This window comes from Pseudoliparis swirei, chromosome 7 (genome assembly GCF_029220125.1).
Source record: "Pseudoliparis swirei isolate HS2019 ecotype Mariana Trench chromosome 7, NWPU_hadal_v1, whole genome shotgun sequence".
Classification (NCBI taxonomy): domain Eukaryota; kingdom Metazoa; phylum Chordata; class Actinopteri; order Perciformes; family Liparidae; genus Pseudoliparis; species Pseudoliparis swirei.
Genome location: NC_079394.1, coordinates 25,812,760 through 25,839,315, shown reverse-complemented (window position 1 = coordinate 25,839,315; position 26,556 = coordinate 25,812,760). Strand labels below are relative to the sequence as shown.

Here is a 26,556-nt window from a genome sequence, read left to right as displayed (position 1 = left end):
CTCTGTGGGCTATGACTCGGACGTGTCCTGCCTGCAGGTCAGTCCTCTGAGAGGCCGGGGTCAGTTTAATCAAGTTTCACAAGAACACACAGGAATCGGTTGCGGTTACAAGGTAGTAAATAAATTACAGACTCCCACAAAAAAGACGGAGTGCCGAGGAGGAAACCAAAGATGTAGATGACGAGGACTCAGATGAGGATCAGGGACCAAAGTCCAAGAAGAAAAGTAAACGAATGTGTGATTCAGAGGACGCTGGAAGAAGAAGAAGAAGTTTAGAGACATGAAGATGGATGCATTTTTTACACATCAGGGGTGAGGAGCTCCAAACAAACAAGGGGAGAGATAAAGAAAAGGTCAGGAAGGAAAAGTAAGACAAAGAGGATGAGTTGAGCAGTGACTCACAGAATTTGGATAATGAGGAAAACAACAATGACTGGAGATAAACTACCTGATGTGACTGAAACGACGAAGAATGGCTCCGGGAAGTCCCTCCGTCACAGATAAGATGGGGGCGAAGGATAAAAAGAAGAAGAAGGGCTCAAAGAAAGAGGAAGAACATGCATCTGGGGAGGAGGAGGAAGGGAAAAAGAAAAAGAAAGAAAAGAAGAAGAAAGGATCAGTTCGGGGAGATAGTGATGACGATACCAAGAAGACAAAAGGAAAGAAGAAGAAAGTTGAAAATTATGTTGAGATCTATGAGAATGAGCTTCGCAATTATGAGCCGGACCAAGTAGAAGATTACGAGGACGAGTATCACAAGAAGAAAGGTAATTAAAAAGTTGTTTCTAATGTGAAATGTGGAACTATCTCCACAGAGAGCTTGTTGTGATGTCATTAATGTAAGGACAATTTGATATAAGTTATATTTATTCATGAAATAGTACGAGCTGTATGGCCAATGCTTTGGTTTGATGTGCATAGTAACATTACACAGGTATATGATACCTGCCTCTTCTACACATGGTGGTTTCACATGCTGATGAGGGGTTTCAGTCCTCTAGAGTTTATTTTTGACTCACTCGTTAAATGTAAACACCTCAACGTAAGGCCATACTGAACACGTATCGGATTCCTCCATAGACACACATTCCCACACACATTCCCACTCAGGTACTCTTTTCACCCTAAATTAACCTTTAAATATCAGCCCTTTACCAAATCCTTCATCACAGTGAAATCATGGCAATTTAAAATAAACCTTTTGTACACTTATGTTGATGTAATTAAACTATAACCACATAAATCCCTCAATGATTAGTTGTATATTCATTGACATACATACTTAAAACGTTAATGTTTCATTTCTTACTCTCTATTGTACATTATTATCAATATCTCTTATTTAAGTGTTTGAGGGTTTATTCAGAGGGTCATAATGTTTGCAGTTAAAGGAAGAAAAAAGCCTGAGAGTCGCCTCTAATATAGTTCATTTGAGTTAGAAATAATAGTGACATTTGATAGTCAATTTGAGTCAAATTAAGGGTATTTATTTTGTGATTGTTTAATTTTAGGGAACATGTCACATTAACTATTTGATTGTAACCCGCACAAAAGACAACAACCTTCATTTTCCGATTCCCTCCAATCTATTTCTATAATACCAGCTCTGACTGTGCTGTATATTGAGCAGAGCCTTCACTGGACAAAGTACTCCACAACAACAGAAAACATTTATAAAAAGTATAATTAAATCACCATTCATCGTAATTCTCATAAGTATAGAAGTATTAATGCAACAAACACATGACATCAGATTATAGTCCACTGTATACCGCTGTCTATGTTTACCATCCTGAACTGAACCCTCCAGTGTACGAGGTGGTGACCATCACCGGCGACGAGCGAGGAGCCGGCACCGACGCCAACGTGTTTGTCACTCTGTTTGGAGACGGTGGCATCACTCCCAAAGTCCACCTGGCGAGCAAGTAAGTCCTCTTCAAAGATGACCCTCTGGGGTGAAAGTAAGACCATTTGACCAAATAAACAACAAAGACTTAATTTGGGCTGATCTAGCCAGAGGCCTCAGACCCCAGATGTGATTGAGTTCGTTTTTGTGCTTGAACTAAAAACTGTGTTTTGTTTATTTATCCCTCACAGCACAGAAAAGAGGTATGTATTTATGTGGTTGTGAAAGAATGGCTGCTGATTTTTTACCCAAATGTTGGCAAGGCTTTGATGTTTAATTATTAGCGAATGAGGAATATTATATATACTGTATATTATTATTTTTATTTTCTGCGTTTGACGAGTGAAACAATGCTGAAAAGCTGCGTTGTGTGTCACATTTGCACTATGTTGTGATCTCAGGAGTCGCACCGCTTTCGAACGAAACAAGACGGATGTTTTCAGAATTAGAACTCACAATATTGGACCTTTGAAAAAGATAAGGTACGTGAGACTCGAGACGTTTCATCCACGATCAAGTCTGTTATGAGGATTGCGCAGATCAGCTAAAGGCAGCTTTAAGTTAAACCTGGACGAATCACTGCTGGCCTTGGATCAGATTAAAGAATATTAGTTTCTTCATCCTGAATTTGTTTTATAAAGAGTGAGACTTATTAATCGAGCTTCTTCTGTCCCTTCAGGATCGAGCATGACAACACGGGCCTGAGCGCCAACTGGTTCCTGGACCGGGTGGTGGTGACGGATGTGATCCGGCCTCACCTGAGGTTCTACTTCGCTTGTAACAACTGGTTCACTAAGGAGGAGGGAGACTGCCTTTATATCAGAGACCTGCTGGGCAGCCTGGACCCCATGGACATACCCAAATGTATGTAGACACAGATATGTGGAGAAGTATATGTGTAACACTTTAAAGTATAATGTTATATAATTAATTCCCTATTTTTGGAAGATTAGTTTAATCCTCCAGTGGAATTAAATGGATTAGCCTGAGAAAAATATATTATTGATATTAATTCACAGAGTGGCTGACGTACTCTTTTGAGTTTTCTTTGAAGAAAATAATTGTTTTAATTAGTTTTTTAAAGCTTTTTATTTGTATATTTACAGATAATAAGTATATAGTGAGTGTTTTCACTGCTGATGTCAAAGGCAGTGGCACGGATGCGGATGTCTTCATCAATATCTTCGGGGAGTTTGGAAACACAGGTAAATTACAGTACAACAGGTAATGTGTGCGCTCACGTAATAAATTTACCTCTGATATGAATTCAAGCTGAAATGTTAAACTGGATTCTTCTCCGGTTTGACATTCATCTCATATACTTTACAATTTTGTTTTATTGTTTAAGGTGAAAGGCGACTTAACAATGACAAAAACAACTTTGAAAAGGGCACAGAGGACAAGTTCACCATCGAGGCACCAAACCTGGGCAAAGTGAGAAAGATCACCATCGGCCATAATAACAAAGGCTCCTCTGCAGGATGGTTTGTGGACAAGGTGAGAAACAGACATATGTTATTGAGAAACAGAGATATGTTATTAAGAAACAGACATATGTTATTAAGAAACAGACATATGTTATTAAGAAACAGAGATATGTTATTGAGAAACAGACATATGTTATTAAGAAACAGACATATGTTATTGAGAAACAGACATAAGTTATTGAGAAACAGAGATATGTTATTAAGAAACAGACATATGTTATTAAGAAACAGATATAAGTTATTGAGAAACAGAGATATGTTATTAAGAAACAGACATATGTTATTGAGAAACAGAGATATGTTATTGAGAAACAGACATAAGTTATTGAGAAACAGACATATGTTATTGAGAAACAGACATATGTTATTAAGAAACAGACATATGTTATTGAGAAACAGACATAAGTTATTGAGAAACAGAGATATATTATTAAGAAACAGACATATGTTATTGAGAAACAGACATAAGTTATTGAGAAACAGAGATATGTTATTGAGAAACAGACATATGTTATTAAGAAACAGACATATCTTCTAAAGAAACAGACATATGTTATTAAGAAACAGACATATGTTATTGAGAAACAGACATAAGTTATTGAGAAACAGAGATATGTTATTGAGAAACAGACATATGTTATTAAGAAACAGACATATCTTCTAAAGAAACAGACATATGTTATTAAGAAACAGACATATGCTATTAAGAAACAGACATATGTTATTAAAAAACATAGATATGTTATTGAGAAACAGAGATATGTTATTAAGAAACAGACATATGTTATTAAGAAACAGACATAAGTTATTGAGAAACAGAGATATGTTATTAAGAAACAGACATATGTTATTAAGAAACAGACATGAGTTATTGAGAAACAGAGATATGTTATTGAGAAACAGACATAAGTTATTGAGAAACAGAGATATATTATTAAGAAACAGACATATGTTATTGAGAAACAGACATATGTTATTAAGAAACAGACATATCTTCTAATGAAACAGACATATGTTATTAAGAAACAGACATATGTTATTGAGAAACAGACATAAGTTATTGAGAAACAGAGATATGTTATTGAGAAACAGACATATGTTATTAAGAAACAGACATATCTTCTAAAGAAACAGACATATGTTATTAAGAAACAGACATATGCTATTAAGAAACAGACATATGTTATTGAGAAACAGAGATATGTTATTAAGAAACAGACATATGTTATTAAGAAACAGACATAAGTTATTGAGAAACAGAGATATGTTATTAAGAAACAGACATATGTTATTAAGAAACAGACATGAGTTATTGAGAAACAGAGATATGTTATTAAGAAACAGACATGAGTTATTGAGAAACAGAGATATGTTATTAAGAAACAGACATATGTTATTGAGAAACAGACATAAGTTATTAAGAAACAGACATATGTTATTAAGAAACAGACATAAGTTATTAAGAAACAGACATAAGTTATTGAGAAACAGATATATGTTATTAAGAAACAGACATATGTTATTCAGAAACAAAAATATGTTATTAAGAAACAGACATATGTTATTAAGAAACAAAAATATGTTATTAAGAAACAGAGATATGTTATTAAGAAACAGACATATGTTATTTACCAGAGTGTTTCTTTAGGAAATTTTCAAGTTGAATCATTCAAAATGCATTGATCAATTCCTAATACAGATATCTCTGGAATAACTCACTTTCGCTGGTTACATGTTTAACTTAAGGGATTTACAGAACAACACTCTGCCAGAGTGTTGTTCTGTAACTCTGCTGAGCTCTGCAGAGGTACTTAAGATATGTGAGCCGCCTATTTCCTCTCAGTTTTCTCATCTAAGTCCGGTGTCCATCCTCCTCCAACACACACAATGTGCTCAACTGAGAGATGAGTCAATTAAACAGACACACACACACACACACACACACACACACACATGTTGTCATTCAACCCTCTGTGTAAAGGGAGACCATGACCCATTGAAGATTGCCTTACAGCAAACTGACAGGTGAGTCAGTGGACTGCAGTACAGACTGAAACCAAAGATCAGCGGTAAGGACAACAGTAGTTAATCATGTCCTCCCTGCACTGCGCGAGAAGTTCACATGGATTTGGGAATAAAAGTTGTCTTTCAGCAAAATAATTGTCACTGCTGCTAAAACATGCTTCGGCGTATATACATTTTAATAATAAATAACTTCAGTTGCTTTCAGTCTTTCCTTACAGGATTCAAAGCAATAACAAAGATAATACATTGTAATTAGTTCATACATTAATTAGCTGCAAATATACAATTATACATTACATTTCAGAAGACAAAGCATCCCTCAAGTTATATCAGGATTAAAGTATAAGAATTATAAACTGAATTCTATAGTTGTAAAATAAAGATATATATGCAAGCAGACTTTACCCTTTGAATCTAGTTATTGTTACTTATGATTATCATTATTACTATTTAGAAGGCTTTATATATCATATTTTTAACAAAGCAACCCTTCTGTCTCTCAAAATGTTCCTTCTGAGAGAAGATTGTTTTGCTTTAACATTTCATCTCTCACAGAGCTCCATCTCATGTTGATTACATTCTGATTTACTTTCCATACAGGTAGTTGTGGATGACATGGGAAACAAAATGGTTTATGAAATTCCAATCAGTCGATGGTTTGCCATGGATGAGGATGATGGGAAGATCCAGAGAGACATGTTGGTGGGGGGGAACCAGCCCATAGGTGAGAAATGTGTCCCTGAGCCTGGGATCATATCCTTAGGTCCTCATGTCAGTTCATGCAATCGTGGCGAGGATGACAATAAACTGAACTTGGCTATTGTCTCCAAATGAATTGTCTCATTTTGGAATAATGATCCACTTGCCTGGTCTGACGAGACAATAACTTTACTGTTGTCCCTTTAGTCCAAAAAGACAAAGAGGGTTCTCTGTGTGAGAATCAATTCTGGGTTCAGACTATCAATGTTTAGATCTAGTTGATCTGGTTCCTGCTCAGCACCCTGTCAGGAGTATGGGTGCCATGAACCACAGTGACCCCGCTGGCAGATCCTCTGATAGCCAGACATGTAACTCTACCGCCAGGTATTGTGTACAGCGTCCAGATTGTGACAGGAAACATCCGAGGTGCTGGCACCAACTCCAAAATCCACGTCGTGATGCACGGCTCGAAAGGCATGAAGAACAGTGGCAAGGTGAGGAGAGAATAACGTCGACAACTTGAACTCAACGCTGTAATGGTTTTTTGGGTATTTCAGCAAACATCCCAGTTTTCAATGCAAAACAAGTTGTAGTTAAATATTTTACATTTATTCCAACACTGATATAATAAGGACATCTTATTCATACAATTCAGTGTATTAATATATATATATATATATATATATATATATAATATTCAGTATAATATGATATATAAATACCATATAATATACATATACAATATAAATAGTGTGTACTATGAATCACATCTATACAGTACAATACTATATCTATATATATATATATATAACATCTAATAGAACATGTTTATATCTTAAGATGCCAGAGATGAAGTGCAGGAAAAGCATTTAATTTGCACAGATATCCTATTTTACAAATATTACTGGGTATATTTCATATCTGCAAAACATTAATATTGACCATTTGTATAAATTCTAAATATAATTAATATTTTAAAAAAATTAAAATTTATTTATTAAACTGGTTGTAATGTGTGTGTGATATGTAGTGGTAATCCAGACTGTATTGGTTTTCCTTCGATGGCATTGTTGATGCTTAATTGTCATATATATATATTTGATTTTTGGGGATTTACTCCAAACCATTGAACTCCGTACATGAACCACTGTTTCTCCTAACTGTTGGTCAATGCGTTTGTGACCAGGTGTTTTTGGAGGGAGGAAAGTTTGAGCGTGGCCTGACGGACATCTTCAATGTGGAGATTGCTGCGCTCATCAGTCCCCTCAGCAGAGTCACCGTTGGACACGACAATGACGGAGTCAGTGCTGGGTGGTACTGCGAGAAGGTAAAGTGGAACATGCACTTATGCAAACACTACAATCCGGCAATTTACTGCGAGATAATTCAGATGGATCCAATCCCCCGCCCCCCAGGTGGTGGTGTACTGTTCGTTCACAGGGTTAGAGCAGACCTTCCCATGCAGCAAATGGCTGGATGAGGGGGAAGGAGACGGGCTGATAGAGAGAGAGCTCTATGAGATGGTCTCGCTCAGGCAGAGGAGACAAAAGAGTAAGTTGAATGTCAATGATTATGGCTCGCCTGCAGCAGCTGTCATTTTGATTTTGATTTTCCAGAATCACTGAGCAAACATATTGAAAACACCATTCAAAGTCTCAGACATTGGCATAATACCTCAGCGGGCCGTCTACTTTAATCTGCTTTGTCATGTTAATGAGCTGTTATTCCTATTGCTTGTGAAATAAACATCTCTTTTCAAAGAAAAAAGGTAAATGTCAATGCAATACTTGTTTTCTTCTGGTCCAAAAACATAAACAACAGAATTTGCCGATATTGATTTTTCATCCACACAGATGTATTTCTCTCCTGCCTTGTGTTTATATTCATTCACAATTCACCAGCAAAAAGACATTTCAGGGACTCCACTGAAATGTTGAAACTACTTCTAACTTGAAGTTACTGCTGGCCCCACATGTGTGGAGAAAGCACTTATTAAACTGATGTGATGTGGTTCTCCTCAGAGTACCCCTGGTCCTTGTGGATCTGGACTTCAGACATCCCCGGTGCAGGAACCAATGCCGATATCTGTTTCCAGGTATACGGAGAAAAGGGCAAGAGCGATGAGATGGGACTGAACAACAAAACAGACAACTTTGAACAGGGACAAGTGGACCGGTTTATGGTAGGTTCACACCTCGCGCTTTGCTCTCAGCCGCTAGATAAGGAGACTTATGGGAAACCTTTCATCCGGACGTGCTCTTGCAGGTTGAGCTGCCTGATTTAGGAAGATTTACCAAACTCCGCATCTGGCACGAGAAAAGAAATCCTTTTGCAGGATGGCATCTCAGTAAGGTGAACATAATTACGTTGTTAACAATTTGCTGTTTGTAATTAATTCACATGCTGACTCACATTGGTGTGAGTGTTAATCATATAAAGCCTAAATATGCACAGTTGTAGGAACACAAAAGTGATAATCATATGATGTATTATCCTTGGTATGGAAAGGGACAGCGTATCTCATTTTTATATATTTTAATCAAACACAAGGCAAATGTAGATACAATTTTCCTATGAAGAAGATTTGTTTTTTTTATGTCTCTTATAAATGAACAAGAGAGTTCAGAGGATTGTACATCGTTGAGAGTTCAGTGTTCAAGCACTTGAATTAAATAATAATCCAGACACATTCCCCGACATCTATTGAAGCTTTGCATGTTTTCAATCAGGCAACTTTGATGAAGACGTTAACGAAGGAGAAGTACAAGTTTCCTTGCGAGCGCTGGCTGGATACAAACGAAGACGATAACGAGGTCGTGAGGGAGCTAAGTGCCACGGGAGACTCCGTCGCTGAGCCGCTGCCCGGTGTGTAAAGGCCCGGCCTTCACCACGAGCAACACACAAGCTCCTCTCGGAGAATGTTCCACCTGAATTGTGTCATCGCTGATCTGCAGGGATCAAATACAGAGTGACGGTGTGCACGGGCACTGTCGGCGGCAGCGGCACAGATGCATCTGTTTATCTGAGTCTGATTGGAGACCTCGGGGACACCGGAAGACGAGAGCTGGTCGTCTGCAAAAACAACGTCAACAAGTTTGAGAAAGGAAATGTGGGTACATTCAATGTCCACGTCACACATAACGCTAAGTGAAATATCAGGGCAAACGTATTAATGTCCTCTGCTGCTTGGTTGTTGCTTCTTTAAGAATCGAAAGACAAATGTTCACCCGATCAACAAGCTTTATTTAAACCGATTATTTCCTCTTACACATGCACCAATCACTCGTCTGTGTGCTCTCAATTAATCACATGTGCCGCAACCTGTAATCAATAATCATGAGGCATTAAACTGATGGATTCTTCCCAACCTACAGTACATTTCATCAGCATGTTGTATAAACTAGACTCTCCTTTTGGGAATACTGTAATATAAACTTTTTACAACCTCTCTCGATGGCACACACACTGGTAACATATATTGCATGATTACAATGTTTTTTATCTGCTAAATGTGATGTTACTCTAATTACCTTCGCATTGTAAATGCGGAAGGTTATGTTTTGATCGCCGTGTATTTATTTATTTATTTGTATGCGTGTTACTCGCATTACTCAAATAGTATTGAACCGAATCGCATGAAATTTGGTGGGATGATTGGTTATTATCCGGGAACCATTTGATTAGATTTTGGGATTGATCGGATCAAAGGTTAAGGTCAAGGTCATGAAAAGGTCAAAATCTTCTTTTTACCATAGCGCGGTCAATCTTTATTCAATTGGCATGCAACTAATGCCAACATGTTCATAATTCAATGCCCAATCTTGTGATATGCGAAGGTATGCGCTCTACCGAGTGCCTGTTCTAGTTATTATGATGTGTTTGCGTCCCTCCAGATGGATGAGTTCATAGTGGAGGCGGTAGCTCTTGGGAAGATTCGCAGGGTGAGGATTGGACACGATGGCAAAGGTGGAGGCTGCGGCTGGTTCCTGGATAAAGTGATCGTGAGAGAGGAGGGACAGGCGGGCGCCGACGCTGAGGAGTTCCCTTGCAACAGGTGCATTAGTGTGAAGACGGAGGAAATGGTGCTGAACTGTTGTTACAACCACAGGTAATAGACGAGAGTCGGTTAATTGCAGGTGGCTGGACCGCAACGAGGACGATGGACAGATCGTCAGAGAGTTAGTGCCGTTCTCAGATGGACAGCGTCTTTACAGTGAGTCGGGAGAAACTTGAGTTTGACTTCAACATTTGACCTGAACGTCCCTCTCGACGCTCGTGTTTGTGTCTCTGCGTGTGTCAGACGTGGACTACCACATCGCCGTGAAGACGGGCAGCATCCCCGGGAGCAGCTCGGACTCCAACGTGTTCGTCAAGCTCTACGGAGAAAAATGCGACACCAGTACGATGATGCTGTTGGTCTCTGCCAACAACCTGGGGAACTACTTCGAGACGGCTCGCGTGGACATCTTCATCGTGGAGACCGTTGACATCGGACAGGTGACACAGGGAGGCAACAACATTTGGAGTGGATAGTAAGAGGGGCTTTAGAAATATTATCGTGAAGGCACACAGTCAAATACGTTGGGATTCTTCATAGAGTCACTCATGCTAACAATATATATATATATATATATATATATATGCTTTCAAAGTGCTTTGAATGAGCCGCATGATGAATATTACTATCTGTAGTTAAAAATTGTATCCAAAACTGTACATACTAGCACCGTTTTTCTCCTGCATAGTGTTTTATTTAATATTTTCTATTTTTTTCTCTCTTATTACAGTGTTATTTCTAAACTGTTGACTCGGAGAGCCCTCTGCACTATATTCCCAAAGGGACTGGACTGTTGGTCTCGGCACAAATTGCAAATAAAAACTTGAATAATGAATCTTGATATCAGGTTATTTACATTCAAGGAATTATATTAGCGAAGATACCATCATCAGTGGTCTGGATAAGATCTTAACTTTGTACTCTCCATTTGTAGCCTTCTTTTATAGATTGATGGTATATTTACTTTTTATTAAAGTGGGTCCACCTATGCTGCATTTGTTAAAGAAAGAGATGAAGAATTCTAGATTGTAGAAACGCTTTTGTCCTGTTTTCTACTTTTAATTTTATTAGCATGTCTTTGTCTGACTCCTCAGTAAATCTGTGTAATCCTTCATCAAATGTAGATATTGTCATCCTTTTAAAATCTAATTCTAGATCAACCGTCTGATGATTGGCCACACCAATGAAGGCATGCGTGCCGGCTGGTTCTTGGACAGCGTTCAGCTGATGGTTCCGGTCCATGGAAAGCAATACATGTTCCCCAGCCACCGCTGGCTGTCCAGGGGTGATGCTGATGGCAAGACCGAGGTGGAGATCTATCCGAGCGAGATCCTGGACATAGAACAACGTAGGCAACACTCACACAATCTCACAACATAAGAAGAAACTACACACACACACACACACACACACTGGAGATTCATCCAGATATGGTGACATTCTTTGTAATTGTTCCTGTATTTTAACGCTTAAAGAATTAAAATCCTTGTGTCATTTCACTAAATATCAAAACATTAACTTTTTTTGAAAACTGTTTTCCTTCAGTCACATTTTCTCATGGAATATTTACAATATGTATGAAATTATTCTAATTTCGCGTTACCAATTTTCTCTCATTACCACTTCCTTTGACTATTTTTAACATGTTCTTTCCAGTGATTAATTATGAGGTAACAGTCGTGACTGGAGATGTGACTTTTGCTGGCACCAACGCCGGCGTGTTCATCCAGATCTATGGGGACAAGGGGAAGACCGAGGTTATCACGCTCGAGAGCAGATCCAACAACTACGAACGGAACGCCACAGAGATATTCAAGGTATCAGAGTTGAGACGCAACATGCACCTCAGTAGTTAAATCTGAAAGCCAAAGAAAAAACATTGGTGTCAGAATGTTACATTTTGAGTTACATCCTTGCAACTGTTCCCTTAGATAGAGGGCAAAGACGTGGGGAAGGTCTTCAAGGTCCGCATCGGCCACGATGACTTGGGGGTCGGATCCGGCTGGTTCCTGGAGACGGTGGACGTCAAACATCTAATCATGGCCTTGGTGCCCAAGGAAAAGAAAAAAGAGGACAAGAAAAAGAAGAAGAAAAAGAAAAAAGATGAGGAAGAAGCGGAAGAGGAGGGAGGAGAGGAGATGCAGGAAGTGGTGCTGACTTATCATTTCCCCTGTTCGCGCTGGCTGGCAGGGGGAGAGGAGGACGGCGAGCTGGTGGTGGAGCTGCTGCCTGAGGACGCAGAGGAGCTGGAAGGTAGTCACTAAATATAGCAACCATGTAAACGGCACAATGGGAAAATGCTTCAGAACTCATATTTTAAACATACAGTAATACCAACCCAACTACTAACCCCACAATAGTTCAACAAATAGACCCAAAGCTTAATGGAGATGCTTTTTATACAAAGATGATGCAAAACTAATACCACCAAAGCAGGCACGTGCACAGACATTTTGGGGGACAGGTGCTCAAACCAAAAAAAGGGCACCCATCGGCAAAATGATTTTTATATTGATCGCTGTAACCTGAAGTTAGCAAGTAATTGAAACACATTGTGTCGTGAGAAGACATGAGAGCTCAACAAAATGAAATGTTTTCTATTAACAATTACAATTAGTTTTTATTTACAAAATGAGAGAAGCAAAAAATGCCATATAATAAACAACTTACCAACCTCGACCGCTCGGTCATGCCGTGAAATATCAAACCTCTGTAAAAAAGTTATAAAGCCTCAGTCTGATATTTCCCGGCATGCCCTCACTCTGGGTTAGTTAACACAAGTGTTGTTTTTTCTTGCGTTTACTCTTTTCACCCTGTGCAATGCTCATACAAGATTGATCTTTGTAAAACTGGAACAGACAAAACAAAGAGAAACATACCACAAAAAACAATGTGGTACAAGTTTGTCGGGGCGAAATTCTCACAAGAACTCAAATAAATGCCCCATCGGATATCAAAACACATTTGGGGGGACTTGATGACAGTCATTTTTATTCTTAAATGCTGATGAATGAAAAAAAAAGTGGCTCCAGCAAAAAGGTCCCTTTTCTCATCCAGGGCAAAAGGGCTGGTGCTTGAGCACCACTAGGGGTCTGTCTGTGCACGTGCCTCCACCAAAGTCACTGCTGCATTCTTTCACACATGTACAGACATGCTTGATTGTGATTTGATTTCCTGGCCCGCATATGCGACAGGTGAAAGAGGATTTGGTTACTCATCCCTTGTGTTGTCTGACAGTCAACACCTATGAAGTGTGCGTCTTCACCGGCGACTTGCTCGGCGCCGGGACCGACGCCAATGTCTTCATCAACATTTATGGTGAAAACGGAGACACCGGAGAGCGCTGTCTGAAGAAGTCTGACAACCTCAACAAATTTGAGCGGCAGCAGGTATGATGCGTGAGCACAAAGACGTGGCCACTGCTAAAGACACAAGTAAGAAGAACAACTGAGTATACACATTATTTAATGGATTCTTGAAAACAGCAAAGCCAAACATTCCACTATAATTCTTAGAAAATCACTCAAAACACATTATTTATATTTAGGCTGGCTCACTTTCTAAGAAGTATTATTTGATCTACTTCCACGCAACATGAGTCTTGCACCAATGTGTGTGTGGGAGTGTCTTCTGGTAGGAATACAAGCTCTCCTGCAGGCAAGTAGACCTCTGTATCATTGATCCTGTCCTACATCTACTCATTACTTAATCCACACCTGTGAATTATTAATCTCTACATTACACCTGGCTCTGTGGGAGCACTAACCTCGCTTCCGCAGATCAACAGCAACGATAGCCTGTTGTCATTCAGTGGAGTTAATGTTTGATAATGCCTTTATTTCAGTCTGACACACATGTTTAGTTTGTTGTTGACACTGTCACGGAGGTGTTGATACATCGATGTGTTTTAACATTGGTGGTATTGAACTGGACTGCATCATATTCAGAGGTGTTTCTAACAAAGAGGCGATAACAAAGATACAGGCATCCGGTTTCCAATAGTAAGGTTGCTGGTTCAAAGACATATCTCTCAGAATTATAACAGATAGATAATAAATAATAATAATAATATATAATATATATAATATCTGTTTTAATTCATATATTCTGTTTTAATTTGAGGACACAAAAAAATAGAAACACTTTCCTGAAGGGTTCTTCCCTTTTTTCCCCCCTGAAGTGTTATTTGGGAGTTTTTCCTGATCCGATGTGAGGTTTTGGGACAGGGATGTCTATGTGTACAGATTGTAAAGCACTTAGACAAATTTGTAAGTTGTAAAAATGGGCTATACATATAAACTGAATTGAAATGAATTTAACAATTGAATCTAGTAAAACCAGTGTAACAATGACCGCAGTAATAAACTTTTTTTTAAAACATCAAATAAATATATGTAAACGGTTATTGCCTGGAACAGAACAATATCTCCAGTGTGCTGCATTTGGCAGGAGGATGTTTTCATCGTGACGGCTGTGGATCTGGGTGTACTGAAGAAGCTACGAATCCGTCACGACGACACCCGTTCGTATTCGTCTTGGTACCTGGATCGCGTGGAGATCGTGGACACAAAGGAGGATACGACGTAGGTGAAACCAGCATGCGGTTTGTGTGGGTTTTATTCAGTTATCAAGAGGAAATGTCTCACTCAAAACTGTGAGAGAAAAAACAGATAGCGATGTCGTCATTTGTTCGTGCTGATTGGAGGTATTTCCTCTGCAGGTACTATTTCCCTTGTACCCGCTGGCTGGCAGTGGATGAGGACGATGGGCAGATAGCAAGAGAGCTAGTTCCTGTGGACGAGGCCTTCATGAGGAAGGATGAAGATGAGGAGGGAACAGGCGCAACTCTGGGGCTCGAGCAGAAATGTAACACACTTTCAAAGCTGGCTCGTGTCTTAGTCGAGAAGGCTGCTCCAGTATTTATCTGAGTGCTGGTGAAACATGCAGCAAAAAGGGACGAGTGTTTTAGTGTGAAGATGAAGGATTAAAGTACTGACTTTTTAAATTTGATCTTACAGCCATGTCCACAACATATACTCTCAAAATAAAAACCGGAGAGAAGAAGTATGCTGGAACGGATGCCAACGTCTTTGCCATCCTATTTGGTGAAAAAGACAACACAGGTACAATAACTCACCAGCATCTGTTATTTGCTAAATGATGCCAATCTGAATGATACATGTTTGGATGTCACTCACAGGGGTCATAAACCTAAAGGCTTGTAAGCACTATAAGAATAAGTTTGAACAGGGGATGGTCAATGAGTTCACGGTGGAGGCGGTGGATTTGGGAGACCTGGAGAAGCTTCGAATTGGCCACGACAACTCAGGTGGGTTCAGAAAAGGCTCTCCAGACCAAGAGGATGCAGTAACGGAAGAAGTTAATACATCTTCTCTCCCAATCAGGGAGTTCATCTGGTTGGTTCTTGAACTTTGTCGAGATCGACGCCGTCTCTCAGGGTCAGAGACTACACTTCCCGTGTGGCCACTGGTTGGATAAAGAAGAGGATGACGGGGCGATCGTGAGGGATCTTTACCCCGCTGAGCTACAGACGGAGCTCTACATGCCATGTGAGTGCACAGCTGTTGAAGGAGGACTCTCATCCATGAGTGAGAGTGGCAACACGCTGATTGAAAAACCTGCAAAAGTGCTTCACGCTAAATTTCACCAAGTTAAAAGTCTGAAGAACGTTGACTCTTTGATTTTGCTTTGAACAAGTGTCGTACAGTCACTGCCCTTTAAACTTCACCGCGCAACAGTACTCAGCTTCTCCATTTACACGTGAAACAGTCCAAATCGGATCAGATTGTAAAGCACTCCGAGACAAATTTGTAATTTGTGAAATTGGGCTATACAAATAAACTGAATTGAATTGAAATCGCAACACTGCAGTGGTAGATAAAGCTTAATATGTACTTTTAGATATTAGATACATTAGATATTAACACAAATTATTATTTTGGGGCTATACATGTGGTCTTGTCCACACTTAAACAACATAATATTGTTTGGGGACTTCAGGGTTTCCATTAAGTCAGGGACGTGCGGTCAGGGGAGGCAGGTGAGGCAGAGCATCTATCTGTCATCATGAGTAAAAAAAGTAAAACATAATTTCTAACAATCGCTAAATTTGCCTATTTCCTGTTCAAACACCGGATGAAACGAGAGTTGAGGCCAGGAGTCGAGCCTCACCTCTGATTGCGCAATCCATCACAAGCTGGGTTGATGCATGCAGTTGGCCCGTGCGGGTTGCCGTATCTCTGCATGTCGCCAATATAATGTTTGCAGATAATTTATTTGCCCTGATTAGCCACAATCTGGCTAAGGTCTTTAACCATTACAGTTTAATGTTTGTAAGTGACATATTTAGTTTTGCTGATGGGAAATAAAACCGCAGTGAAAAGGCGCAGGGTGAGGTGGTAGTACTCTGCCGCCCTGCAGGGGGCGCTTGTGAGCCAACGGGTGCTTGTTGCTACTTCTTCTACGCTGAGGCGCCAGGCGAGTCAAATCCGTTTGTTTTTGTATTTTGCTACGCCAGACTGCCAACATGGAAGAGGATTATATATCTAAGCTTAAAAATGTCTCAAAACTGGACTTTCAGTGAAAAGTGGACGTGATGAACACAGGTAGACCAACGCCGGTGCTAAAAGTTTGCTTCAAACTTTTTCTTAATTCAGGCTAGCGCCGTTTAGCTAGCGGATGCTAATAGCGCGCTAGCGTTTCCGGTTCTGTGCTGTGACGTCGCTAGTGACTAGCGACGTCACGGAGCGCCGAAACAGAGTTTATATATAGAAGTGATTCCAGCAGGAGTTTACTCTGTATCTCACACAGAGCTTGCCTCACGGGGCCTGCTCTGAGATTCAGAGTCGGGTGGGTGGGATGGCGATTCTCAGATTCTTCAGACTGAGATTCAATCGCCAGGACAAACAGCAAGCACACAGACAGAAAAACACATGCATCAAATTACTCCAAAACAAGACTATAATGCTTGTGAGTCAAGTTTATTCACACATATATTCACGCTACTTTGCATACAAAATATATATATACAGTATATATAAGTTTTATGTATCTGTAATATGTACCGTGTGCGCGTGTGTGTTGTGTGGAGAATGCTGATGAGACATGAAATAACCAGTAGCCAATTGAATAAGCTACCCTTTTGGGTTTATATATTTGTAAATCTGACACTAAAGGAGTCAGTGTCTCACCAACCATGAACCTCACCGCACGTCACTGCATTAAGTGCACCAATAACTGCGATGTGTGAATTTTCACAACTCTTTGTCTAAGCATGTGAAACATTGTTGTCAATTGACATCCTCCGTCTTGCTTGTATAACAAAGCTGACATTTCCCCCTCAGTTGTGCCTTACGAGATAAAGATTTACACCAGCGATGTGTTTGGTGCGGGAACAGACGCGGACGTGTTCATCGTCTTGTACGGACGCGAGGGCGTGTGCACGCAGCAGAAACACCTGTGTGTCAACAAGAGAGAGAGACGTCTTCACTTTGAGAGGGGAGCCGAGGACATGTTCATTGTGGAGGTGAGGAATGAGCGGGTGGGAGGGACTGCGTCCTTTAAGATGACGACTTCAGCCGTAAACGCCGTGTCGTCTCTTTTACCAGCTGGAAGATGTCGGTGAGGACATCGAGAAAATCAGGATAGGACACGACAACAAGGGCTCCAACCCAGGATGGCACCTCGACAGAGTGGAGATCAGACGACAGCTCAGGAAAGGAAAGGTAGTAGGAATCCAGATTACACCTGCATACGGCATAATTAAGAGTTTCCTTGTCTGTGCCCTTATTCAATTATTATCTATTAATAATGCAACGCCTGTTGGCTCACACAGCTCTCGGGGTCAGATATACTTTCCTTCAGTGTCCCGCAGACACAGCCGGGCTCAGTTAACACATTTCCTTTTAGGGTTCAGAGACGACCATATTCCCATGTGAGTGCTGGCTGGCCAAGTCGGAAGACGATGGGGAGACGGTGAGGGAGCTGGTCCCCTCGGACATCATCACAGAGAAACTCCTCAGGGATGGGAAGCTGAAAACGACTGAAATAGAGGTGGAGGACGCTTTGGAGAGTAGGTTAACCCGGATTGTAACGAAGTACATTTACTAGAAGTACTTATACATGTCAGCTTTAGTCCCCTTCATACTTCAGAGATTAAGATAAACAATATAAAACATAAAATAACCTTATAAGATATGATGTACTGTTGTAGATGACTAACAGTAATTAAATGTGCCCCTCTGGTGGATAAATTATGATAATAGGATAAAGTGCCCTCTAGAGTGTTCTTCCAGTGGAGAAAACATGACGCAGTGTCAAGGCCCATTGCAGCCGGTCGCTCATCGTCGTAGCGATGAAGCGACAGAATTATCTCCTGACTCCGCAGCTTCACAGAGCTTCATAGAGAGCTTATTATTTAGCTTATTATTAGCGAACCAAACACATCCATCTGCACTACTTGCACTATCACCACTTTCTTTCTGCACTAACATCCCCAATTCATTGTCATTGTTGTTTTGGTTTTTATAATGTACATACATCTTGCTATTCTGTTGTCTTCAATGTCTTTTTTCTCCAGCTATATCTAAATTACATGTTCGTACAACAAAACAAATTCCATGTATGTGCACACACACATGGCCAATGAAGCCGATTCTGATTCTGACATACTGTACGATTGGAAGCTGCTCATCTTGAGGATACACTGTGTTTGTTAACTTCATTAATATTTCTGTTTCTTCCGTCACAGTTCACATGTACAGCGTGTCTGTGCGGACAGGTGATATGTATGGAGCGGGAACCGACGCCAACGTTTTTCTCACCATCTACGGAGACCTGGGGGACACGGGAGAGCGTAAACTCGCCAAATCCGAGAACAACAAGAACAAGTTTGAGAGAGGAGAGGTATGGGTGTACAGGAGTGAGGTGGGTCCCATCGCTGCTGACGTTTAAATTTGTCAAAAAGGCGTCATATCTTCTTTGCCTCTTAGGTGGACAAGTTCTCTATTGAGGCTGTGGACTTGGGCCAGGTGTTTAAGATACGTATTCGTCATGACAACTCCATGGTCGGGGCCGACTGGTACCTCGACCAGGCCGAGGTGCTGGATTTTGAAACGGAGGAGGTGTACATGTTCCTGTGTGAGCGCTGGCTGTCCAAGAAGAAAGAGGACAAACGCATTGAGAGGACGTTCTTCGTCAAGGTTTGTTAAACTTGGGTTATGGTTTTATCCGCTGTGGCAATAACGTGTGTTAATGTAAAGGAAATGAGTAGATCACTTGTTGCTTATGGGTCTGGTTCAGGGATATGAAGGGGAAAGAAACATCGATCCAAATTCCAAGAAGATGCTTCAAGCCAAACTGGGACTGGACAGAAATGCCAACAAGAAGAAAAAGAAGAAAAAGGTGGCGGAGGAGGGTCCAAGTAAGGCCTCACAACTATTCTCAGTGTTTCTCATGCTGAGAACAAAATATCTTCATTATAAATAAATTGTCTGCAAGTATCACAGGGGCAAGGCGTGTGCGGTCACAATAATTAGAGAAACGCGATATCACAGGTTTATTAGTGAGGTTTAGAGGTGCTGGTGGGGTTTTGTTGTCCTCTCTCTATGCTAAGCTACAATAGCTAACTTCTGGCTATAGCTTTATATTTAATTTAGATATACATTACCATTCAAAAGTTTGGGGTCACCCATACAATCTTGTGTCTTCCATGAATAACTTTTATTTATCAAATGATTTGCAGAATGAATAAAAAATACATTCAAGACATTAACAAGGTTAGAAATAAATCTATAGATTCTCTCACCAGCAAACTGTTTTCAGCTGTGCTAACGTAAAAAGATTTCTCAAAGGCTTTCTAACCCTCCGTTGGTCTTTTAAGGCGATAACTAAATGTACCATTAGCACACTGGAGATACACCAATGTAGAGATTTCATTAAAAACAAGACGTGTCCACCTAGAATAGTAATTTACCACATTAACAATGTATAGAGTGTATTTCTGATTAATTTAATTATATCTTCATTGAAAAAAGCAGTGCTTTTCTTTTAAAAATAAGGACATTTCTAAGTGACCCCAAACTTTTGAGCGTTAGTGTGTATATGTGTGGTATCTAAATCATGCGCATTTTCAGAAATGTCAAATGTTCATTTAACTAGAACTATTCCTGTTCTTCTCTTCCAACCAGTCATCCCCTATCATTTCACCTTGTCCACTGGGATGGAGCGGGATGCCAGCAGCACAGCCAGGGTCTATGTCATCATCACCGGACCCAACGACGTGGAGACAGACCGACTGTGGCTCGACCTCCCAGAGGGAAAGAAATCCTTCACCGCGGGCACCATGGAGCACTTTGTGTGTTCTGGGACGGACGTAGGAGAGATCAAGAGGGTGGAGGTGAGAATCTGGGACCGTCTCTGGTGAAACTGTCTTCTCTCTGTTGTTAAAAATTTAATTTAAGCCTTTGGAGCTCAGCAATAATGAATTCTCGCTGTGCCTTCTGGTACCTGCATCAAAGAAAATGAAATGATAGATACATCCCCAGTTCTACCTTCCCCCTCTCCTCTCCCTCAGCTCGGCCATAACGGTGTCACACCAGAGAGCTGCTGGCTGGTGGATGAGCTGTCGGTTGCCGTGCCAACCAAAGGTATCAAGTACAGCTTTCCATGTAACTGCTGGCTGGCTAAAGACCGGGGCGATGGTCTGACCGCCCGACTGTTCAATGTGCTGGACGCCACCACCATCAACATCAACCGCAAAGTGAGTCTCGGCACCTAAAATGTGAAACCTCGGAAAACGTTCAGTTGCTATGTTGTGTAAAAACAGAATGAGTGTCTTCCTTACCTGTGTCATCGATTACTTTATATTTTAGGTCATTTATTCGGTAACGGTTGTCACAGGGGACACTCAGTTTGCAGGGACGGATACCAACATTTTCCTGACAGTGTTCGGAGCCAATGGGAGCACAGAGGAAATGCTGCTGGTTAAAAATGAGGACAGGTCAGTCCTCCAATTACCCCTCAATTGGCGCATTTATATATATATATATATATATAAAATAGTCCCTTGTTTTGAAAAAAACACATATTTGCACTCTTATCAATGACATTATTACATTACATTACACGTCATTTAATTGATGCTTTTATCCAAGGGAACTTACAATAAGTGAATCAACCACGAGTAAAACTCAGAACAACAAGAATCAAGAAAGTAATATTTCTTCAAGAAATTCAAACTATCAAAATAGCATAAGTATTACCATGAGTAATACCATAAGTAATACCATAAGTAATACCATGAGTAATACCATAAGTAAAGTAATACCATGAGTAATACCATAAGTAAAGTAATACCATGAGTAATACCATAAGTAAAGTAATACCATGAGTAATACTATAAGTAGATCCCATTCAAGAGCCACTGAAGTGCTAATCTGTTATTATTCAAGATAGTCAGAAAAGATGTGTTTTTAGTTTCCGGTGGAAGACGTAGAGACTTCCTGCTTTCCTGTCAGTGGGGAGCTCGTTCCACCACTGAGGAGCCAGGACACAAACAGTCATGATTTTGTCGAGTGACTAGCTCGAGGATGATGAAGTGTGGTGAATAACAGATGATGAACCATTGAATCTAGCTCCCTTCAACTTTAGAGCGCTTGTTGGTTATTTTCAGTTCATTGCTTAACTCTCAGAGCGTAGTTTTCGACCTCAGCCCTCGGCAGCTGTTTTCAGCAAAAACAATATCAATCCACCGGATGCTACCTGCTAATCAACAAACAACAGTTGGCTGGTCAATTTACTGGAGTATTCAGCAGATATTTCCCCTCAGTCGGTGGCAGAGACCAAAGAACGAGCTAAAAGAGGAATATTGAACATTGGGCAAAACGGTCATCTGGTGGACAGGAACACGACTCCAAAGGAATGATAATGTCGGTGCACACATGATGGATATGTAAACAGTTATTGAAGGTTTAAACAATACTTATGTACCGATTAAACAAACAAGGTGAAACTTGAGAGGTGCCGTGTTAAGTTAGGCTTAGTGGCTGCTAGCTGTAGCTAGATAGTTAGCATACAGACAGAGAGTTATCACACATAGGTCTACATCTAAATGGCCAAAAAAGCATGTAAGCATATTTCTCAGACAATATCTTGAAGATAACCTTCAATCCACATGTTTCAAAATGGCCTATGCTGTATAATATGTTTCTCTAGGTTTGAAAGGGACCAACAAGACACGTTCAGTTTGGAGATCGACGACATCGCTCCTCTGAAGAAGATCAGAGTTCAGATCGATGGCTCTGGAAGTCGGCCTGACTGGTTTCTCGACAGGGTAACTATTACTCGTACCACCATCTATACGAGCACCCTTTTTGTGAACAACTATCTAAATATTGTATGCAATAAAGAAAGATATAACGGTATTCTTGAGGACTATGTGAACACAAGTTTAGCCTTTTGTGGCGGGAGAAGGAGCTGCGCAGTCTTAGCAAGTTCCTTTGATAATCACTCACAGTAAACTTAAGTTTGGTCTGAAGACGACAAGTTTGAAGAGGAAAGAGATCTGTTGCGTGACGTAAGGAGAGGTTATCTTAGCTCTACTAGCATAGTCTATCTGAACTAGGGATTATGCATGGCACAATCGTATCTTCTTTAACACAAGATATACACCAGAAATTCCGGCGTGTAGTTAAATTTAAGAATGCAATTCAAATCAAAGTCAGAACAATTGCTATTGATTATTTTCAAGTGACTTCAATGGTCGAGGAACGTCTGGATACGGCTGTAACAGGTCCGTGGCTGTCCCCAGTACGTTTCTCCCCTGAGCACCAAAGGATCGGCAAACAAAATAGATATTTGGTAATATCTTTTATTAAGACGTAGACTTAATGGTTAACAATCAACCACCAGCTGAGGCCGATTAGACATGGTCACGACACCGTTCCCTGGACCACACCCCCGTTCCAGCCACTCTGCAGCCGAGCCTAAACACACCCCGCTGCCACAACTGTGTTTTCAGATCATGATGCGGAGCCTGAACACGGAGGAGACGTATGTGTTCACTTACGAGGACTGGCTGTCGAAGACGAAAGGGCCAAAGAGGATAAAGGTGTGTGAGCTGGCGGCTGTGGTGGAGGAGGAGGAGATGGTGGAGAGGACTACCTACATCATCAATGTCCAGACTACTGATGCCGGAGGTGGGTCTCACAAAAAGTATGAGCAAGAATTTGTAAAAAAAAATTGGCCTCATAAATAAAACACAAAGCATGTGATTTTTAGGTGCTGGCACTGACGCCAACGTGTGTGTGGTTGTGTTCGGGGAGTACGGAGACACTGGGACGCTGCCTCTGAAGGAAAGCACCAACAGGAACAAGTTTGAGCGGAAAACAAAAGATGTGTTCAGGTTCCCGGAAATGCTGAGTCTGGGCGAACTGTCAAAGGTGCGAGTGTGGCACGATAACAAAGGTGAGGAGGAAAGGAGCAGACAACCCGAAGGTGAACATTATTTTGATGATTTGTCACAGTGATTTGTTTTGGATTGTTTGATTACAATCTCATTTGGCTCATGGTGGTTTTAGCTATCATATAATCATATTAGAAGTCTCACCACAAGAATTTAGATGAAGTGGCAGAATCGACCTCACTCTGCATCGTATGTTTTAAAATGAAAAGAATATCATTATTTGCTATAACTTTTAGAAGACGACTTTTCCGTGAAGTTCAACACCACTTTCAGTGGTATCAGTGGCATGAGTGCTCTGCTCTCGGCAACAAAATGTCAAATTATTTGATATATTTTGACGTGTACCATCAAAACAACTAGATTGTAAAAAGATGAAAGAGAAAAATACACAATTTCTTTTGAGATACATTCATGTCGTGAACGGAACAAACGATAACGGACTTTCGATGTAGGCCCTGCTCCTGGTTGGCACCTGGAGTACATCGACGTGAAAGACGAGGCCATGGACCAGACCTTCAGGTTCCCCTGCGACCGCTGGTTGGCTAAAAATGAAGACGACACTCAGATAATGAGGGAGCTGGCCTGTGCCAACAACACCGCTATAGACCTCAGTGACAAAACCAGTGAGTAAAAATGGAAGTCTGAGGGCATAATCACGAGAATGTCAGAGACGAGCGACGTCACAAGCTTTCGCCCGATGTCAAACGATCGCAGTGCGACGATGGTTGTCTCTCTGCTTTGCCACAGAATATGAAATTGCCACAACAACTGCGAGCACAGACGGCGCCTCCACCACGGAAAACGCCTGGATTGTGTTGGAAGGCAGGAAAGCTCGTTCCAAGGAATTTGTTTTGGAGAATAAGAAAAAGAAGTTCTTAGGGTAGGTCTTCAAAGGGGGTCCATGTGCCTCGGTTAACGTTAAAACCCTATTTGTGTGGCCTTGCATAATCTCCACTCTCTCACGTTTTGTTTTTCTCCCCTCCTTTTATCCTGGAGCTTCACTTTCTGTTCTCCGAGCCTCTCAGGGGAGCTAATCCCATGAGACGCACACAAAAAAACCCTCTCTTGACAGACCCCTGAATGCAACCGTTCAATGCTCAGAAATAAAGCCTGTCGTGACTTTCGCGTGAACCCTTTTTCACAGCGGTGCCACCGACACGTTTGAGTTTTCGTCAAAGAACGTGGGAGACATCGCCGGGATCTGCATCGGCCACATCACGAAAGATGGAAAGAAGGCGAGGAAAGTGGCCTTCTGGCACGTCTTGGACGTGGTGGTGACAGAACGGGAGCTGGGGAACAAGTAAGTTGAACGTCATACATCTACGTTCTGTAAAATGTCACGGCGAGAGACTTCAAAACCGTAACCTTCGGTTTAGGTATTTCTTCCACTGTGATGCTCAAATCCCTCTGGCGGCCAAAAAGGACAAATTCCAGACATTCGAGTGCTTCAAGACCATCGAGAGCTTCGCGAGCAAAGTCCGCGGCCTGGTCCCCGTCAAGTACGAAATCATCGTCATCACGGGGGACGTGAAAGGAGCCGGCACGGACGCCAACGTTTCCATCAGCATCTTCGGCGCCAACGGCGACTCGGGCAAGCGCCACCTGCGGCAGAAGTTCCGCAACCTTTTTGAGCGAGGGCGAACGGATCGCTTCGTTCTGGAGATGCTGGACCTCGGGGAGCTGCTGAGGGTCAAGGTGGAGCACGACGGCAGCGGCTCCAACTGCGGGTGGTACCTGGCGTGTGTGGAGGTGACCAACACAGCCAACTCGGTGACGACCATCTTCCAGTGCGGGAAGTGGTTGGACAATCGGAAGGCCGACGGGCAGAGTCAACGAGTTCTCTACCCCAAATATTAGGAGGAGGATGCATGAGACGAAATCAATACACCTGAATGCACTTTTATGTCAACTTTTAAAGGAAACGCCGTTGCGCTTTTTTTGTTTGTTTGTGCCAACTGTTCAGGTTGCCCTCCTAACTTTGGAAAAAGTTCAAATAGGTCAGACTATCGAGGATTGATTTAATAAACAAATTAAATGCAGATGTTAATGGTTGTCCAATATGTAATGACTTTGTTTTGGAGGGAAATAATCACATGTTCACAAATTCAAATTACGTTCGACAGATCACATTTTGAAAGCTGTGCAATCTGACACATTTTTGTATTTAAACATTTTTGATAAGGATCCCTTTAGTGCGACCAAGAAATGTACAGAGCAGGACGAGGATCCTGTTTCTTAATGATCTTGTATACATTTTGCATTTCTTTACTGTAAAATAAAAGCTGACATGTGCACTGATAGATATATCTGCGACACGCTTATATTGTCCAATGTATGTTACACAAACTATTGACCGTTGAGTGTATATATATATGTACACTACCGTTCAAAAGTTTGAGGTCATCCAGACAATTTCGTGTCTTCCATGAAAACTCACTTTTATTTATCAAATGAATTAAAAATTGAATAGAAAATATAGTCAAAACATTGACAAGGTTAGAAATAGATTAATATTTGAAGTATTAATTTTGTTCTTCAAACTTCAAGCTCAAAGGAAGGCCAGTTGTATAGCTTATATCACCAGCATAACTGTTTTCAGCTGTGCTAACATAATTGCACAAGGGTTTTCTAATCAGACATTAGTCTTCTAAGGCGATTAGCAAACACAATGTACCATTAGAACACTGGAGTGATAGTTGATGGAAATGGGCCTCTATACACCTCTGGAGATATTTCATTAGAAACCAGACGTTTCCACCTAGAATAGTCATTTAACATTAACAATGTATAGAGTGTATTTTTGATTAATGTTATCTTTATTGAAAAAACTGCTTTTCTTTGAAAAATAAAGACATTTCTAAGTGACCCCAAACTTTTGAACGGTAGTGTATATACACAT

General features: G+C 40.8%; 1 protein-coding gene across 3 annotated transcripts; it reads left to right on the top strand.

Annotated features, from left to right (window-relative positions):
- Positions 1–490: 490 nt before the first annotated feature.
- On the top strand, positions 491–26,523 carry loxhd1b (lipoxygenase homology PLAT domains 1b). 3 transcript variants are annotated; one of them, XM_056418909.1, is made up of 43 exons: positions 491–767; positions 1,811–1,925; positions 2,098–2,109; positions 2,308–2,388; positions 2,586–2,770; positions 3,013–3,111; positions 3,255–3,403; positions 6,019–6,142; positions 6,502–6,611; positions 7,304–7,444; positions 7,533–7,668; positions 8,139–8,299; positions 8,383–8,469; positions 8,847–8,982; positions 9,072–9,226; positions 10,011–10,171; positions 10,254–10,330; positions 10,418–10,614; positions 11,330–11,522; positions 11,831–11,991; positions 12,106–12,427; positions 13,412–13,563; positions 14,624–14,757; positions 14,895–15,040; positions 15,193–15,297; positions 15,375–15,507; positions 15,584–15,744; positions 17,539–17,720; positions 17,803–17,919; positions 18,104–18,266; positions 18,945–19,099; positions 19,186–19,395; positions 19,496–19,616; positions 20,383–20,591; positions 20,769–20,954; positions 21,067–21,194; positions 22,409–22,526; positions 23,214–23,391; positions 23,474–23,659; positions 24,110–24,280; positions 24,405–24,537; positions 24,802–24,957; positions 25,034–26,523. In XM_056418909.1, the coding sequence occupies exons 1-43, from the start codon at positions 506–508 to the stop codon at positions 25,512–25,514; spliced, it is 6,789 nt and encodes a 2,262-aa protein (XP_056274884.1). In that variant the 5' UTR covers positions 491–505; the 3' UTR covers positions 25,515–26,523. The 3 variants fall into 3 exon arrangements, with proteins under 3 accessions (XP_056274884.1, XP_056274885.1, XP_056274886.1); XM_056418910.1 differs by lacking the exons at positions 491–767; positions 1,811–1,925; positions 2,098–2,109; ... (22 more) ...; positions 15,375–15,507; positions 15,584–15,744 and adding an exon at positions 16,710–16,800; XM_056418911.1 differs by lacking the exons at positions 491–767; positions 1,811–1,925; positions 2,098–2,109; ... (27 more) ...; positions 18,945–19,099; positions 19,496–19,616 and having other exon boundaries at positions 19,340–19,395.
- Positions 26,524–26,556: the final 33 nt, after the last annotated feature.